At 31.1% G+C, this 18,237-nt stretch overlaps 2 protein-coding genes across 2 annotated transcripts; one reads left to right on the top strand and one right to left on the bottom strand.

The window, feature by feature from the left end:
* Nucleotides 1-2,877: 2,877 nt before the first annotated feature.
* Nucleotides 2,878-3,789, bottom strand: LOC102663393 (zinc finger protein 3). Its single transcript, XM_006582738.1, has one exon. It carries the CDS (start codon nt 3,787-3,789, stop codon nt 2,878-2,880), a length of 912 nt encoding a protein of 303 aa, XP_006582801.1.
* An 8,857-nt stretch (nt 3,790-12,646) lies between these two features.
* Nucleotides 12,647-17,348, top strand: LOC100810093 (class 2 transcription repressor NC2 alpha 3). The gene is made up of 6 exons (XM_003527476.5): nt 12,647-13,117; nt 14,348-14,420; nt 14,545-14,638; nt 15,911-16,045; nt 16,140-16,197; nt 16,531-17,348. Exons 1-6 carry the CDS (start codon nt 13,085-13,087, stop codon nt 17,014-17,016), a joined length of 879 nt encoding a protein of 292 aa, XP_003527524.1. The 5' UTR covers nt 12,647-13,084; the 3' UTR covers nt 17,017-17,348.
* Nucleotides 17,349-18,237: the final 889 nt, after the last annotated feature.

The raw sequence follows: 18,237 nt of genomic DNA, 5'->3' as shown, positions 1-18,237 counted from the left end.
TTGTCTTGTTGTTGTTTGTAAGCATGATCATCATTAGTGCAAAAACAACATACATCTCATGTATATGTTGGAAAGTGTCTCCAACATATATAGAGAATTGTTTGGAGAATTGCGCAACGAAGCCTATTAACCATCATGTCACAAGCCAATGATCTCTCCCAACCCAGAAAAGGAAAAAGTACTAAGGGTCGTCTTGTCTCCACTAGTATCCACACCGAAATGGATATCCGATAATAAGGTCAACTAAAACGATGTTTTGTGTGTCACATTGCAAGTCATCCAAAGAAAAATTGCCTTCATCGTGTAGGCTCAAGCCAACAACATTGAATGTATGTCATATTGTTTGTATTTGTAAAATTTTGTTATATTAATTCAAATTTATATATTTTGTTCTGTTGTTGGTAATTTTAAAATATTTTGTATGCCATTGGTTACAAAAGTTTTTTTTTATATTTCAAATATGTTTTTTAATAATCACATAAAATGAAAATACAAGGGAATAAAAACACTCCCATGGTCAGTGTGTTGTGTTGAGGGAGAAATTCGCCCGTGATCCCTGTTTGACTTGTAATTGTAGTTGTAGGGGCTATTGCTACATGCTTTATGGGGGAAAAAAAGACCAACCTACTATTACATACCAACCTTCAATTTCAATGAAACTAGCTAATGCTTATGGACTTCGAATAACAAAATTCATCACACATATGTGTGCATACTTGTATCAATGAACCTGTTGGTGTGAGTTGCATTGATTGGACACACCTCCCAACCTTTGCAAATCGAGGGATTCCTGGGCAAATTGAGCCAAAAAACTTTTGAAAAAATTCACTTCAACTTATATTTAAATGAATAGATTATATTTTCATTTTATAATCAATAAGTAAAATTAATATTAATTTAAAGATGAAAATAAAAATAAATAAGTGATTTAAAAGAGATAGACATGCATTAAAATTATGAGTATGCAAAAAATTACTTTAAAATTTTTTATTAACTGTTATAGATTTAATTTTTAGGTTTCATTTAATCTATTTAAAAATTTAATTTGATCTATTAATTTATTTATAGATCTATTTTATATTAAAGTTTTTATATAAGCCTACTTTTTCTTTTATATTGAACAATAGACTCATAAATAATTGAGAAAAAATCTATTTTAAATAAACTATAATCTATAAAAATTAAAATTATCATTACTCAAAACATGACAAAGATGAAAATACATAGGAATAAACAAAAATAATAATGTAGTAGAAGTATCATCTTAAAAAATTAACAACACTTTCTCTTAAATCAACTTTATTTAATTTTAAACAACAAATAAAATTAAAAAAATAATATTATGTGTTCTCAAACTAAAAATTATTTTCAGTTTAAATAATTTAAATAAAAATATAATTAATTAAAAAGGAAAAAAAATTAAAAAATTTTAAGAAAATTAAATTAAAAACAAATAACAAAAAAAAAACCAAGCTATGAGATCGGTTCTTGAGAAACCAATTTCATGACATTGGTTAGAAAAAAAAATAAACACACTATGAAATTGATTCCTTGAAGACCGATATCATATCGTGGTATTATAAAAAAAAATCTTACTCAAAAAATAAATATTGTTCACATAAAAAAATTGATTTTTCAGGAACCAATTTGTTAACATGAATAATAATTTATATCATTCAGGTCACTATTTTTCTCTCTGTATTATTTGTGCAAATATTTTATTTTTTTTTGTATTATTTACGTGAAAAAATCCCTAAAGACTCCTTCCAAACAAACTAATGATTAAACGGTTAAGAACAGAAAAATAACATTTTTAATTATTTTGGTTAAAAAATCGTGGTTTTAATCAAGTTTAAAATATTAAACATAAAAATTATTGTTCCTAGAAGATATATCTATCATCATATTTTACTGAAATAAAATTATTATATATAGGTGATAAATCATAAAAAAGAAAGAAAGTATATATATATATATATATATATATATATATATATATATATATATATATATATATATATATATATATATATATATATATATATATATATATATATATATATCTGCATATGATTCATATCATTTTAATCAAATTAGTCTAACTTTATTTCGAATTCATTTTATGTATCTAAACTGAAGGGTTTAAAAAGTCATTCTGAACAAATAAAAAGGAATATTTTATCTCATCCCATCAGGCCATTCCGATCCAAATTGTTTAGTGAACTAAGACATGTGTCTTTATTTTTGTTCCCTAATTAAAAAACAATTACAGTCATCAACAACAAAAATCGATCTGACAACATTTCAGAAAAAAAAAATTTAACCCGAGAGTGCGTGACATTTTAATCATGCATCATATTTTAATCAATGAACATGAAAGAAAAATAACTGTTTTCAATCAGATCCGAACAAAACAACCATTAATAATTTGCTTAAGAGCTCATTGAGTCTGCTTGAAAAATACTACTATATCATAAAAAATGGCTTGGATAATTATGAAGAAACATTGGCTTGGATGACTTGACCTTAGCTCAGCTTAAACCTTTCTTAACCGTGATCACAGCTAGTGATTGATAAATTAAATATTAATAAAACAAGAGTGCTTCACCATCTTAATTGTCATAGGTATCAAAAGTCTGTACGAAAAAAAAACTCATAACAATGAGCTAATAAACTCAAATATCACATCACCCATCTACAATTGAAAAGGAAAAAGAAAAATAAAACAAAACACAATTTGCACTAATAATTTCCTATAAAATATATAATTTGACAACTAAAATTTCGTAGAGCCCCAGATAACTCAAACGAGAGAGTACCAATATTGAATTAAACAAGAACATTGATAATTATCCAAATTAAAAACAAGATCAATACTTAAAGCTTAAGTGACAAATCAATCTCATCAGAAGAATCAGGACTAGAGGGTGCTTCTTGCTTGGGATGATCACCACCCAAGTTACTCAATGGGGCTGAGTTTGATTTCGTAACAACATTTGTAGAAGATTCTCCAAGGAATGGAATGTTGTGCCCAATAGTACCACGATCATCTTGTGTCCTCAAATTAGTATTATCACTCCCTAGGATCCTAGTTCCACTATTTGCATGCAAAGTCTCCATCCTCAATCTATCAAGAGAAGGGTTTAGCATCTCTTGTGATCTTGACCACCCTTGACCAAACCTAAAACCTAGTGAGGGTGAAGGATACGAAGGCTTGTGGATCATAGACTCCATTCTAACCCCAAGTGCCCTATTATATGATCCATAAAAGGAGTGTGTGGGATGATAAGGGTAATAAAGAAAATGAGGGTTGCCAAAAGCACCAGCATCAATCCCTTGGCGACGCTTGGCAAGAGCACGCTCTTGCTTGTGAGCATTTTGGTGTCCTCCCAAAGCTTGTGATGAAGAAAACTCTTTCTTGCAAAAATTGCAAGAAAAAGTCTTAGCCTCAGATGATTTCTCTTCATTGTTGTTCTCATCTCTTCCTTCATTGTTGTTAGTCCTAGAAGAAGATGAACCCCCCAAGCTCATTGGATTGAAAAAATCCAATTCCACTTTCGACCCTCGAATTGAATAATCCTTGGATAGCTTAACAAAATCCAACACCATGTGGGAATTGGAATTGGAAGCCTGATCTTGTTCAGATTTGACATCCTTCTCCTTCATAGTTGTCACCTCATCATGATTCTTCTCTTCTTCAGCACTTGGTTTATGGGAAATGCCTTCGGAGGTGGCAGAGATGCTAGAGCCTTCGGAGGGACAACCTTCCAAAAAGTGTGATGATGCCATTGTACAAAGGAGAAATGTTTCACTATTTTGGATCTGCCGGAGAGGGATTGAAAAGAGGGCATTACCATGTTTATTTATTTTAAGATTTTAATTAATGCAAATATCTTTATTGAATGAGAAACGGGATATCATGCATTTTGGAGTTATTATTTTGCATTTTGCTACCGAAAGTTTGAAGAGGTATGAGCAAGCTTTCATCGATTTGGGCATGATCTTAGCATAAATAAAGATTCCTAAAATGATTTTAGTTACACTACCTGACGCGTCTAATTACTAAGTAGTTCAAGTCATTCCATAACCAGCTCGAGGCTAATTACTCAAATAGCTTCTATGTGGTTCAAATTTTATGTCTATCCGAGTAGCGAAATAGGTAACTTCGAAATTACTTGTTGAATTAAAATTACTTGGGCGTTTCTGTGGCCGAAAAATCAATATGTGGAAGTAATTTTGGGATATAATTTTGGCTTCATTAATGCTCTATATTTTTTTAAAAAATGATTTTAACTACACGGTCTAATGTGTGGAGAATAATTACACAAATAATTCAAATCTTTCCCGACCGGGCATGTGGCTAATTACTCAAATAATACCATCACAACTTCTATGTAGTTCAAATTTCATGTCAAAGTAAAAACGGTAACTTAGAAATTACTTGTTGAAGTTATTACCTAGGCGTCAAGAGCTTCTGATGTGGAAAAACCAATGGAAGTAATTTTATGATATAATTTGGGCTTCATTAATGCTCGATATTGTCTTAACAAATCCCTTGTTTCCTAATAGGTTAAAAATTTCAAATATCTTTTCACTAGTAGTTTTTGTGAGAGAAACCCAGTTGAATGAGTACCTCTAACCCATATCAAACTAAAATAATTTATTCTAACAATAATTTTCCTCAGAGAAATTAAAAGCTTGTTTTCAATTTCGTTTTATTCAACAACAAATCTGTATCACTGTTCTAATGGCTTAGGTTTTGGAATTTCAGTGGCCCTAATTTGCAAAATTTAGTTCCAAGGACTCGCCCACATTTCTTTTTTAATTTCAATAACATTCTTGCCATACTTGTGGATGTTCAATTTTTCATGAAGGACTTTAAGATACACAGAACTTAAGTACCCCAATTTGTAAAATTTAGTTCCGAGGACTCACCCACATTCCTTTTTTAATTTCAGTAACATTTTTGCCATACTTGTGGAAGTTCATTTTCAATGAAGGACATACGATACACAAAATTACAGTGGCCCTAATTTGTAAATTTAGTTCCAAGGACTCACATCCACATTCCTTTTCTAATTCCAATAACACTCTTGCCGTACTTGTGAAAGTTCATTTTTCATTAAGGACTTACGATACACAAAATTTCAGCAGCCCAAATTCGCAAAATTTAGTTCCAAGGACTCACCCACATTCCTTTTCTAATTACAGTAACATTCTTGCCATACTTGTGGAAGTTCATTTTTCATATTAAGGACCTACGATACAACAAATTTTGTAACACTGAAAAAGAATGTGAGACTCTAGAAGTTTGTATAAATCTTGAATAATTAATGAAGTTGATCGCATTATTAGTGAGTAATGCTAGAAGTATTGGGGGTGTTCTATATAGTAAGGGATTAAGGAATATGATATTGCTAATCAGTATGCTGTTAGGTACTGATTAAGGAATTAAAAGAAAAACATATTTATTGTGAAAATTATACAAGAATTATTATGAAAATTATAGGAAAAAAACATTAAACAATACCGTTTTACATATTCTAATAATTTTTTTAATTCTTTCCTCAGTGTGCTAAGCATTTGCCTATGAAATAATATGAGGATTTATGGTAAAATACTTGGGGGGAACTCACCAGTCACCAGCAAGTGATCGATGAATTTCACTTATAACTAGATTTTATACACTTGATGTAGATCGTGAATCTCAAACTCGGCGAGCTATTGCATCTACTTGGCATTGGATTCAAGGGAGCATTATTCTACGATGAACTAGTGTATGAAATGGTCCACCAGTGGATCATATATAAATTTCAGAGTGAATAGTGCCAGAAAGTACAAAAAAATAAATTAAATATTATTTTATGATAATATTTGTAATGTATATATGTCTATTATACCCACAAAGTGAACTCTGCTTCTTCTCCAAAATCTTTTGGAACCACCGTTGAAAGAGAGAGAAACAGGAAAAAAAGCCTTCAAAGCCATTAGAAGGTGCTCTGTGAACACAACTCCCTCATCAACGTAGAAGAGGACGTCACCCAGTATTCCAATTGTGAAAAAATTGTCTCCATGTGGTATTCATGCACACAGAACATTGTTGTTTTTGTTAGCTTATTTTTTTGAATCCTTGTTGCTCTGAATTGTAAAGATAAATTAGATTTGGGGTTTTAAATTTGGAATGAATTGATTAATTTTTGAGAGATTTGTTGATTTTAAGTTACTATTGCGTTGTTGTGTTTTGTGTTGATTTTAAGTTAATAATATTGCATTAATTGTTGATTTGGGGTTTGAAGTCGTGTTGTTGTGTTGCAACGATGTTGTGGTGTTTATTATTTGTAATTGTGATTGATTGTTCAGGATTTTAAATTGTGAATTTGATTTTGAATTTACAATACACCGGCAATGAAAATGTCTCCTGTGAACTCATCACTATAATATGAACATCCTTCTTTTTTCGTGTGAACGCTATCTTTCCCCTTCTTGTTATCCATAGTTAAGATTATTAGACTCACGACTCTACGTACACGTGTGAAAACTCCATAAACTTGACTCATAAAATTAAATCTTAAACTCATAAGAATTTATTTAATTTAAAAAATATACTAATATTTCTATATGTAACAGTGATATATAGCAGTGATATGGCCAATTCTAATATATTCAAACTAGGACATTATGTAACAATGATATTGTCCTACAAAAAATATGCTAATCAACCACCACAAGGAAGAAAACTAAATCAGGATGCATTGTTGACTTTTAGTCTTAGATAAACTAACATACAAAGAATAACTATTTTCATACCATTTGTTTATGAGGAAAAAAAACCACCCTTTTTTTTCCAGTTCTAAAACAACAATGAATTGATACCCAAAAACAAAACAATGGTCAATTATTCTTTAATCATACCATACTAACATCCAAAGTCAATGTCTATCTTATGATCCACAATGTTTCTTCATACACAAAGGAGTATTTTTGGTCATTTACCAAGACTAATTTCCTTTGAGGTCAATACCTGTCTATGGCCAATATGACATACATAAACTAAATAGAAGCTCCAATAGCAAAAATGATCCCCCAGCAAATCTGGCCAGCCATGAAACACAAAATACTAATGATAGGAGTGAAGAATTTCATGTTTCTATTTTTCTATGTGGTAAGAAGTTAACAACTGACGTAGCTTGGAATTAAAGTACCATTTGACCCTTAACCTCAAGTAATTTCAAATTTTAATTTATAAAAACGCAAGAGACATTAATACTAAGAAGTAACTAACAAAAGATAATTTATTCATACCTCATATGTCATTCTACTCAATTAATATTAAAATATTAGAATTTTGACAAATATGGGAAAATCTGTAACTTTTCATTTCCCCAGCGATGATAAAATCCAGTACATGACAATCAATTAGTCTCGTAGTTGCAAAAACAGTAGACAATAGTCCAACACAATACCAAAATGCAACAACAAGAAACACACCAAATGACCAGCAAAACTCACACCAAATGCCAAGGAACATTACTCTTGAAGATGAACAACAAAACAAAATCCCAGAAACAGAAACAAACATTAGTCAGGTAGTGAAGGGATCCAAAAAAACCTAGTATTGAACTCGCATAGTCGCACCTCACCATCTCGCGGAGGATCCCTTCACCGTCGCACCTCACCATCGAACTCCGGCATTGAACACATCACAAGGAGGAAGAAACTACAAAGAAAATGAAATAACCATTAAGCAGCTGCAACACAAACCCACAAATGAGGAAGACAGAAAATGAAATGCAAATGAAACGACGTCGTTTTGAGTTTTTCACAAACCTACAAACTCGACACAGACTGGCGAGTCTAACTTAACTCGCCCGAGTCTGTGCAAACTCGACTGAGTTCATTCTGATTTTTGATTCTGCTCTCGTTTTAACTCGCTGAGACTTCGTGGAATTGAACAATTCTACTATTTAAAATGCGATTTTGATAACCATGTCCATAGCCATGAACCCTAAAAATCATTTGCCTCCACCGCAATTTGTGGTCACATCCCACAAAAGTATAATCACAGCTGAAATCACAAGCACGATCGTTGCTTGATGTGTGGCAGCTTCACCGACCATGCCATCGATCTTTTTTCCGAGAAGGACATGGAAACAAGTTGTTGCTTTTAATGTAGGGTTAAAATAGTCTATTCATATATAATTTTATTTTAATATATCTTTTAACCAAATAAATATTCAGTTACTACCTTTAAATCTGTATTGTTATTTTTTTTTATATCTAACGGTGAAGATGAGGGCAAAATTGTCTCTTGACTACTGAAAAATAGTGGTTCTCACGGGTGAAATACTTATTCAAGGGGTGCACAGTGGAAAAAATCTGATTCGGGAAGGAATTACCTAGATGAGAAGTGTAGCATCACACTCTCTAACACATTTTATAAAGGTGATATATCATTGATACAATTCATAAAAAATTTGATCAAAATAGTTTTCAAATATCAGAAGCAATATATACTTTTCTCTAGAGGAGACAAAACAATAATCTACATTAGCCAGAGTTTGATATTTTCAAGGAGCTTCTATAGCAGTATTCCATAAGTAACTTTGAAAAGTTGCATGCTCCTTTGCAGAAAAAGTCATTATCACTCAAGTTTCACTATTCATCCCCTTCTGGTGATTTACTGATCCACTTCATGGTAAAGCTTTTAAAAAGGTATATATTAAACAATTTTAGTGATTAAAAATCGTTAGAAATTGCTTCCTCTTGGTTCTTACAATCCCAAATCACAAAGATCCATCAAATTAAAAGACATCCTACGCAAACCTCAAATCAACAACAAATAATAAACATAAGGTATCGATATTTCCTAATATTATTCATCAAATGTGCAAGCACTTAAACCCAAGCAGAACCTTACTTTTCTTTTCATTGTTTTCTCACTCTCTTCTCAATTTCAGCTTTTCTTTTCATTGTTTTCTCACTCTCTTCTCAATTTCAGCAAGAAACAAAAATGCACTTCGCAGATTCTTCAATCAATCACATGTGTCACGATGAATAACAATTTTTTTTGCCACATTCGCTGAATTCAGATCTGGACGTGTTCACTTATTTTGAGCCCTTTGTGTTTTGCAAGTATTTAAGATCGCATTTTCTACATTTGTTGGCGAATAATCAGCCGGTGCATTGTTATGGTGGCTCTCACGCGTGTCAAGTTCCAATCTAGCACGTACCTTGCGCAGTTATCCTCATCTTTGGTTTGGTAGTGTTCCTGTTAAGGTTGTGTGAACGATTGTGCGCATGTTTAGGTTTCCTTGTGGATCAAAGAAGAAATTGTTTGTGACTATGAGCTAGGTTGGGGAAGATTTGAAGTTTGGCGATGAAGATGATTTGGAGATAGGTAACATGTTGGTTATGAGGTCAATGATTAGGATCCACTACGAAATGAAGAAGGCATTGTTGGAGGACTAGAGCGCGTGGCAGTGGTGTGTGGGGAGGGGGAAGGTATTTTGGCAGAGATTTAGTTGAGTTAGGGGGTTAGGGTTTTGAGGAGGAAGATGATTTGGATTTGAGGAAAATCGATTATGGAGAGAGGAGAGGGAGTGTGCCTAGAGAGGAAGAGTGTAGAAGGGAAAGAGAAAAATGAGTTTAGATAAAGTAACTAGAGGAAGAATATAAGGTTAGAGAAGAGGAGCATGCCTTGATCTAAGTAAGTTGATGGATCTTTGTGATCTGGGATTGTGAGAATCAACTAGAGAAAACATTTTTGTTGTTTTTTAACCATCATAAGTTATTTAATACATAATAAAATTTAATGACAGATCATCATTTAACAACACAAGTACACAGTAAAAAAAACAATAGATGACAAGCAGGGACAAATCCAAGAATGTATTAGAGGGGACTGAAATTTTTATTTACACAATTATTTAAATGTCTAACTTTTAATAATTAATTACTTAATAAATAATAAGTTTAACAAAAATATTTATTATTAATTTTATGTGTAAAACTAGAAGAATACTAAGCAAATAACAATTCAAAAATCAAAAATTATTTTTTAGAAGTTTAGAAACTAAAAATATAATTAATGCATTTTATTATGTGCATTTATTATTTATTATTTTTAATTAACATTTTTAAATTTATAATTTCTTTTTTATGTAATTGAAGTTATTGATGTTAATTATAACTATTGATTTTTGAGATACTTTTTCTTCTTTTCCTTTTATCCTCTTCTTTCTAATATTCAGGATGGTTTCTCTCCAGCAAGTTTCTGAACCTTTCAAAGTTCTTCTTTTCTCCCAAAAAGGCTTATGCTCTTACTTTTGAGTAGCTTTCTCAACTTCTTCATCTTTTTATTCTTCTTCTTCCTCATCATCTATTGATATCTAATTAGGAATGACAATGAGTAGGATATATCCTATAATATCCATCTCGATACCTACATTTAAAATACTCACATCTCCTCTCATTCTCACCTGGATAACCATTCTATCCAATCCTTATTCTTGTTAAAAATTATTACAAGTAAATTGAAAATTTACTCTTAAATAAGTCAAACATAACATTAAAAATATTCACATATAATATTAAAACAAACAAACATAACATCGATTTATCTAAACTTAATCATAAATGAATAACATTACAAACATAAGGTCCCACTCAAGGTGGTTGCAAGTTTTCAATTTTTTCGTTATTAAATGTAATTTTTAAAACAAAATGTGTTTAAAAAAAAAGGAGATGAATTGGTTTTTAACACAATTTCAATTAGTTTTACATTCATTATCAAAATCAAGAAAAAATATTTTATGAATTTGGTTTTTAATTTTAAAAAATATATTCTAACCACCATCACCAAATCTATACTACTAAATTAAAGTACCAAACAACATGAAATATTGGTTCACAATTGAAAGTAAATATTAAAAAGAACTTGTCAATAAATTCATAAATTTATGCATAAAATTAAATAATAGTTCAATATTCTTAAATAAAATTTGAAACAAATTTAATATAAGATATGTTGAATTAGGATTTATTACTCTATGTTAGACTATCATGATTAGTCATAAAATTAGAAAAATATAAATATTTTTTTGGGGAATGCCTAATATCCATCCTAGTTGGTGTGCATTAGTATTCAACATAAAAAAGAGTACAAAATCATTGAATTTTTTGTTTTTCAAAAGTTAATTCAAGAGCATGACCATACTTTATCATTTAACTTAAAAAATAAAAAAATTTCATATATATAAGAGAAAATCATGGAAAATAAATAAATAGGAAAGAGAAAAAGATTTTATTTTTATTTTTAAATTAAATGATAAAATATCATAATATCCTTAAATTTTGAAAAATAAAACAACCAATAGTTCAAAATGCACTCTAGCTAAGATGGATATTAGCATTCTCCTACATGTGTGTGTAAGGGTGTTTGCAGGTTTGGATCTATTTTGATTAAATTTAGGACCTAATCCAATCAAATTTGATCAGTTCGTTTAGTTCGATTTTCACAATTTTTTGTAACCCAACTCAACCCAATCCATTTGTGAATGATTTGGTTTTGTTCGAGACAATGAACATTGATTTATAGAAATGACCTATTTCGATTCCCGTAGAATACACTCATAGGAAGGAGTGATGAGCCTTAAGTGTGATTAAACCCAAAATCGAGTAATTACGATGATTATTAATAATAAAAATGTTTATTAATATAAATTTTATTTATACAAAAATATATATATTTATCCCATACAATAAAACATACTAAAATCCTTTAAAAAAATAAATAAAACATACTAATTTTTTTGTGTGTGACACATAATTATAAAGAAATATACTCGTTCTACAACAAAGATTTCACTGTAAACATCAATTAACATTTACATCCATAACATACTTAAGATTTGAGCCTCGTGTCATTCCTATGAGATTTGAGCCTAATGTCATTCCTACAAATCACTTGTTGGGAGGAGTGTTTGCAAATTGAATTGGAATGAGTTTGAAGAAAAAATTATCTAATCCAATCATTTCAATTTTGCTCATTTATCATCCAACCAATTTAGTTTAAAATTTTAATTCGATCTAATCTAATCTAATTTAAAACAGTTTGAATTAAATTAATTTTATTCTTATTTTATTTTAAAAAAAATATTAAATAAGAAATAATATATATATATATATATATATAATAAATATAATAAAAAATAATTTAAAATATTAAATATTTCATTTACGTATCACTATATAACTAACAATTTATCCATCTTAACTCAAATAGATATTATTTTTTAATTAAATGTATTTTTATAAATATATATAAGTTATATGATAATTTTAAAAATATATAAGAAATAAAAATAAAAATATAAATGATATTATAAATTTATGAATAGAAATATATATACATGTATAAGTTGAATTTGGATTAGATTCAATTAATTTTTAAATTCAAATTTAAAATTCGATCCAATTGAATACAAAATTTTGATTTTTTAAAATTTTTTTGATCCATTTGATTTCTAATTTACTTGCTTATTGATTTTTTGATTCACATGGGTTTGGATTGATTTATGAACAACCCCGGTTGTTGTTGGTACTAGAGTACAAACCTAACGAATGGTTTTATCGGATTTCAATTATTGTTGTATGGTATCGTAACATACCAACATCCTTCAACAACCCATATTTGCTGTCATCATTTTTTCTGTTGTCACTTGCCAGGTGTTGTCCATGTATTGGCCTGTCAGAATCCTTCAGCCTCACAGCCGTTTACTCTCTATCGTCATCTTCGCAACAGTTTCTTTGTTTTTTTTTTTCTTTTAATATTTTCTTCGTCAAACTCGTACGGACGAATACTCCGCTGAATCAATAGTAATAGAACCTCGTTGGTTTCTGAGACAGCCAGAGCCACCTTCGGATCTGAGAGATCGCCACGCACGCACGCACGCTTCCTTTGATTTTGTCTTCCGCTTCGTCATTTCCTATTCTCAGCTTCCAATTCTCCTCCTCCTTCTTCTAATTCTACTTCTTTTCGAGGGTTTTCGTTCCTCTGTGCCTGATTGATCCCTAATTCGATACCATGCGGAAGAAGCTCGATACCCGTTTCCCCGCTGTAAGTATTTTTTTTTTTCACTTTTCAGTTACAATTGAGTTTGTTGTAATTGGGAGTTTCTGGGTTGGGGTTTTAATTAATTGGGTAAAGCTGTAATTTAGTATGATTTCTGGGAATTTATCTGTTTGGGGGTTAACAATTGAAGTAGATGGGTTTAGTTGATACCTCGAGTTTGAGTATTCAAATGCGTTAATTATTGTGGTTAGTCAGGTTACTTGACGGAGATTAGTCATGATAAAATCGGTAGATACTCCGTACCAATAAAAAAAATGCGTTAAATATTTAAAATCAGAGTTTTTCCGTTCGCATTAAGTCCTAACTGACCCGAACAGAATTGTTTCCTGTGGATGATACAATTGGCCATTTACAAAACAAAATGTGATTATACTCATGTGGGTGTTTTTGGTGATTTATGATGCTAGTTTTAGTTATTTGAATTGTTCTTATGAAGTGAAAATTTGCAGCAAGCAAATTGCTTTTTCTTGAATCCTGTGATCCATCTGCGGTGGTTGGGGTTTAGAAATATGATAGCTCCTTTGTTGATTTTGCTGAAGCAAAGATCTTTATTATGTAAAGTGTGTTTGTACGCATGTACAATACTTTATTGGTTAATGATAGTCCTTGGATATATTCCTTACTATCATCATGATTTTTAAATGGTCTATACGATTTATCTAAATGGTTATGCCTTTCGTCGTGCCTGTCACCATGTGTTTGCTGTTTTATGTGTCAATGCCAAGAATAGGTAGCAAGTATATTATTTTTTCAAATCTATAGTAACATGATATTTTGAGTCCTGAATCCTGATTCACTGTTCTTATGTAACGTTGCTATCCTAAAGATTAGATTGAACTAATTTCTGAAGCTTTTAACTTTTAGTTAGGGAGAACATACAACAGCATTATGCTTTCCCAGCATAGAAGAAATGTCTAATTAATAATACTTCTGATTACTTTGTTTCCCTTGCTTCTTGTACCCTTTATTTTATTAGGTAGCTAACAGATACTAATCATCATATTTGAAAATGTAGAAAGGGAAGGGGGTGGGGTGGTGAATTAGATTCTATGAAATGGAAACTAAGTTTTCAGTTGAATCATATTATTCTTAACCAATAAGATAGGAATGTTAAAATATAACTCAGATTCCAATACTTCCTCTTTTCTGTTCCATTGTTTAAGGAAAAAGATATCTGAAAAGAATGATGTATCTGATGAAAACAATAATTTGCAGGCTCGGATAAAGAAGATAATGCAAGCAGATGAGGATGTCGGAAAGATAGCGTTGGCAGTTCCTGTTTTAGTTTGTAAGTTGCTTTTACATACTACCTAGCCAGCACATGGCCACAGCTCAGTCTTTTCCCTCATAAATAATTTTTTTTTTCTCGGCTCCCTCGTATTTTGCTGATATCATTCATGAATTTTTTACAGCTAAAGCTCTGGAGTTATTTTTGCAAGATCTTTGTGACCGCACTTATGAAGTAACCCTTCAGAGAGGAGCAAAGACCATGAATTCATTGCATTTGTAAGTCAATGAATATTTTTACTGTAGTTTTTTTTACTTCAATAAACCTTTAGGATTGAAGTGTGTCCATTTGTTGTCCTATTTATTTATTTATTTTTTTGAAAAGAATTTTTTTGGCCTATTTGACGCTGCTGAAATTTGTTTAATTATTAAACATTGAGGTAGCAAAATTCCTAGTCCTCATCACTTGGTTAAAGATGGTCAAGTTCCATGTTATGTATGATAAAATCTTCCTACATATTAAGCCTTTTAAGTTTTATATCTCTTAATTGATTTCTTATGAGAATTTATTGAAATGTGCTTTTGATCGGAAAAAGTCATTTAACATGCTCCTATAGTTGAATAAAAAGAAAACTTGTTCCTCTAATTGATTAGCATATTTTCTCATTTGGTCTTGGGCCTTAACTAAATTGGCTCATAACTCATGCAGCAAGTCATCCCTATGTTGGGTCAACCGATTAACATGATTAATTTTAGATGGAATAATTGTTCCTTTAGCGACTAGGGAGGTTCTTGATCACACATAGCACAAAAAGGGGACATTTTTGTAGAAACATTGTAATTTGTGTGGAACCAAAATTCAGCCCAAGCTAAGTGAAGGGCCCACTGTTTTGGCTTTGTTCCAGTCAAGCACCATAACTATGCCTCTGGTTATCAGTTAACTACTTCCATTTCCCATCCATTTGAGGATTATAAGTGGTGCTCATATGAAATTGAGTGCCTGCCCTCCTAACAATTCTTTACAAAAATGACTCATGAAAAGTTGGTCTCTATCAGAGATAATTGAGGATTGAAATTCATGCAATGAATCACCTCTTTAGCTGAAAATGGTTGAGTTAAAGGGAAAAAATGTGCAGAGTTTGTTAATTTGTCCACCACTACAAAAATGGCATCTTTGCCTTGAAAAATAGGTGACTTCATAATTTACATTTCTAATGTATGTGCAATTTGTAATTCCTTTCGTATCTTGTGCTATATTTGAACTGAAGATAACTATCACTAGCCTGCATGACACCATGTTAACTAAAAACCCTGAGTAGTTGATAGAGCTGAAGAATGGGGACCTGTAGCCTTCCAAAAAAAAATGGGGACCTGTAACCAATCTAGGAGTTAAAAATTCACTTTCTCTGACATTGTTAAATCAAACTATATAACATTCGCGACCTGTTTAATGTATGACATAATACCACTTCTCTTTCCTGTTTCTCCATCTCATTTATAGGTTGAATATACAGCAAGCCTAGTTTAACCAGTGGTAAATGAAAATTGCAGGAAACATTGTGTACAAAGTTATAGTGTTTTTGACTTTCTAAGAGACATTGTCAGCAGAGTTCCTGACTATGGGCATGGCCATGGCCATGGCCATTCAGAGGCTGGAGCTGATGATCGTGCACTTCCAAAGAGAAGGTTTGAATTTCAATAGCCTTTATCTTTTTCTATACTTCTGATTTAACTATCCATATAAGCAATTAGTGCAGTTACGAATGCTACATTCTACCAGGAAAGCTGTTGGTGACGACGGCAATGACAGTGATGAAGAGGCTAAGAGGAGTAAGATGGTAATTGCACTTTCATGAAAAACCTGGATAATTCATAATTAGTTATATTTCTTTAATAATACCATTCTTACACCATCTCATAACCCCTCACAGAAAATGATTTCTGCTAATTCTACCATTGAATTATATCTAGTTATAATGTTGAAGTTTCACTAATCTCCAATTTTGTAATGATTAAATTACTACAAGTATGTGATCTTAAGTGGATATTTTGTTTCTCTTTTAAAGTAATATTTTTCATTAAATTTATTCTGAACTGGTGTTTTGTGTGTAAAATGGCTTAGTCATGGACTTCTGTTGTTTTGGTGAACATCGTTTTTTGTTTTATTATAGCGTGAGCTGGGCCACACTGGCACTCCTGGTAGGGGAAGAGGCCGAGGTAGAGGAAGAGGCCGTGGCCGAGGGGCTCGAACTATTGAAAGAGATATCTGTCATCAGCAGGTTGAATCCGAGCCTTGCACCTCTATTCTGCAAAGTAGCAATGATATTCCTAACACTAGTGTGCCAATAGATAATGGTCCACAATCCAAGGAGTTACCAAAGGAGAACTTTGTGATTTCTGAGGAAAGTACTCAATCTTTCCGCAACATTGATCTGAATGCTAACTTAAATGAAAACGAAGACAAAAATGCTGGCACAGCTGTTCCGGCTTCATTGCCTGAGCCCACTTCCATGGACACTGCCATGGAGATTAAACATGAAGAAATTCCAGGCTGGTCCCTATCTGATGTGGACAAGATGGGCATTGACACTATGCAGCTTGCAAACCTAGGTAGTCGACTAGAAGAGGACGAAGAAGATTATGACGAGGAAGGGTAAATAACATACACTTTGGGGGATTAACTCTGCTGGAAGCTCATGGTAACAGTAGCAGAGTAAGTACGTACTAGTGCTATGATGACTAGCCTCTAGTACTGTATGTCTCCCATGCAAAGTATCTGATAACCCTCTCTCTTCTTTGTCTATTCTGGTTTGTATCTGTTCTCATGTAGCTAGCAGATGTAGCTTTTCTCTTAATAGAAATGTTAGCCTCATGCACTTTTAGATTTAAATGGATGTTGTTAGTTGACAACCACCTTGCTAGTTCAGGATCAAACTCTTCGTAAAGCTTGGTTATTAGCTGAATTAATCATGTTGGGTTATTCAAGATATTTGTTGCCTGATAAAATAGTTTTCTATTTTTCTGCACCTCAATCGGAAAGAAAAAAATATCTCAATGGATGTCGACTACATAAAAAAACAACGAATTTGAAAAGCATCATCTAATTGATGGAGAATATTTTCCTCAAGGATTTTTGTGAGTGTAAGTTTTGGAGCGAAGGGAAGGGTAAAATTTTCATTTCTTATAAATATTCTCTAATTTGGCAATTTTTTAAATGAATGAAATATAATGATAAATTAGCATAAATTTAATAATTTCTCGAACCCGAATCTGATCCTTTGGAACAAGATCGAGTCGACTTGATTTATTATTGTTATATATCATTGTGTATAATTAAATTATAGAATGAAAGAAGAATAAAACTTAAATTAAGATATATTTTGCAAGACAAATGTTAGCAATGCACTTACTAGCGTAGAAATCATAAATTTTGGTGAGTCTCGTTCCTCCCTTAACGAATACCTCTTATAATTTTATAATTTTAAATAAATTTTAACCAATTATAGAGTATGTGTTAGAAAAAGTGTGCCACTATTATTTCTTATTTTATAATATATATTTTAAAATAAATAATATCATTATAATCATAACACCATATTATACAAAATATTATTCATTAGATAAAAATTAATAATATATATTTGTTAAAAAAATGATATTTTTAAAAAAATACAGGGCCTTGCAATAGGTTGGAACATCCTGAGGTATTCATCATTTTAAAAGTAATTGCTTATATATTTTTAGTTAAATTAAATTAAAAGATTAAGATTAAAATATTTTAAAATTAAATTAAAATTTTATTTAACAGTAAAATCTCTAAAAAAATTATCAATAAAATCAAATATCTTGAAATTTTCGTTTATATTTTTTTATTAAAA

Source organism: Glycine max, chromosome 6, assembly GCF_000004515.6.
Source record: "Glycine max cultivar Williams 82 chromosome 6, Glycine_max_v4.0, whole genome shotgun sequence".
NCBI lineage: Eukaryota > Viridiplantae > Streptophyta > Magnoliopsida > Fabales > Fabaceae > Glycine > Glycine max.
The sequence above is the reverse complement of the archived record's forward strand: the minus strand, read 5'-3'. Positions and strand labels throughout refer to the sequence as shown.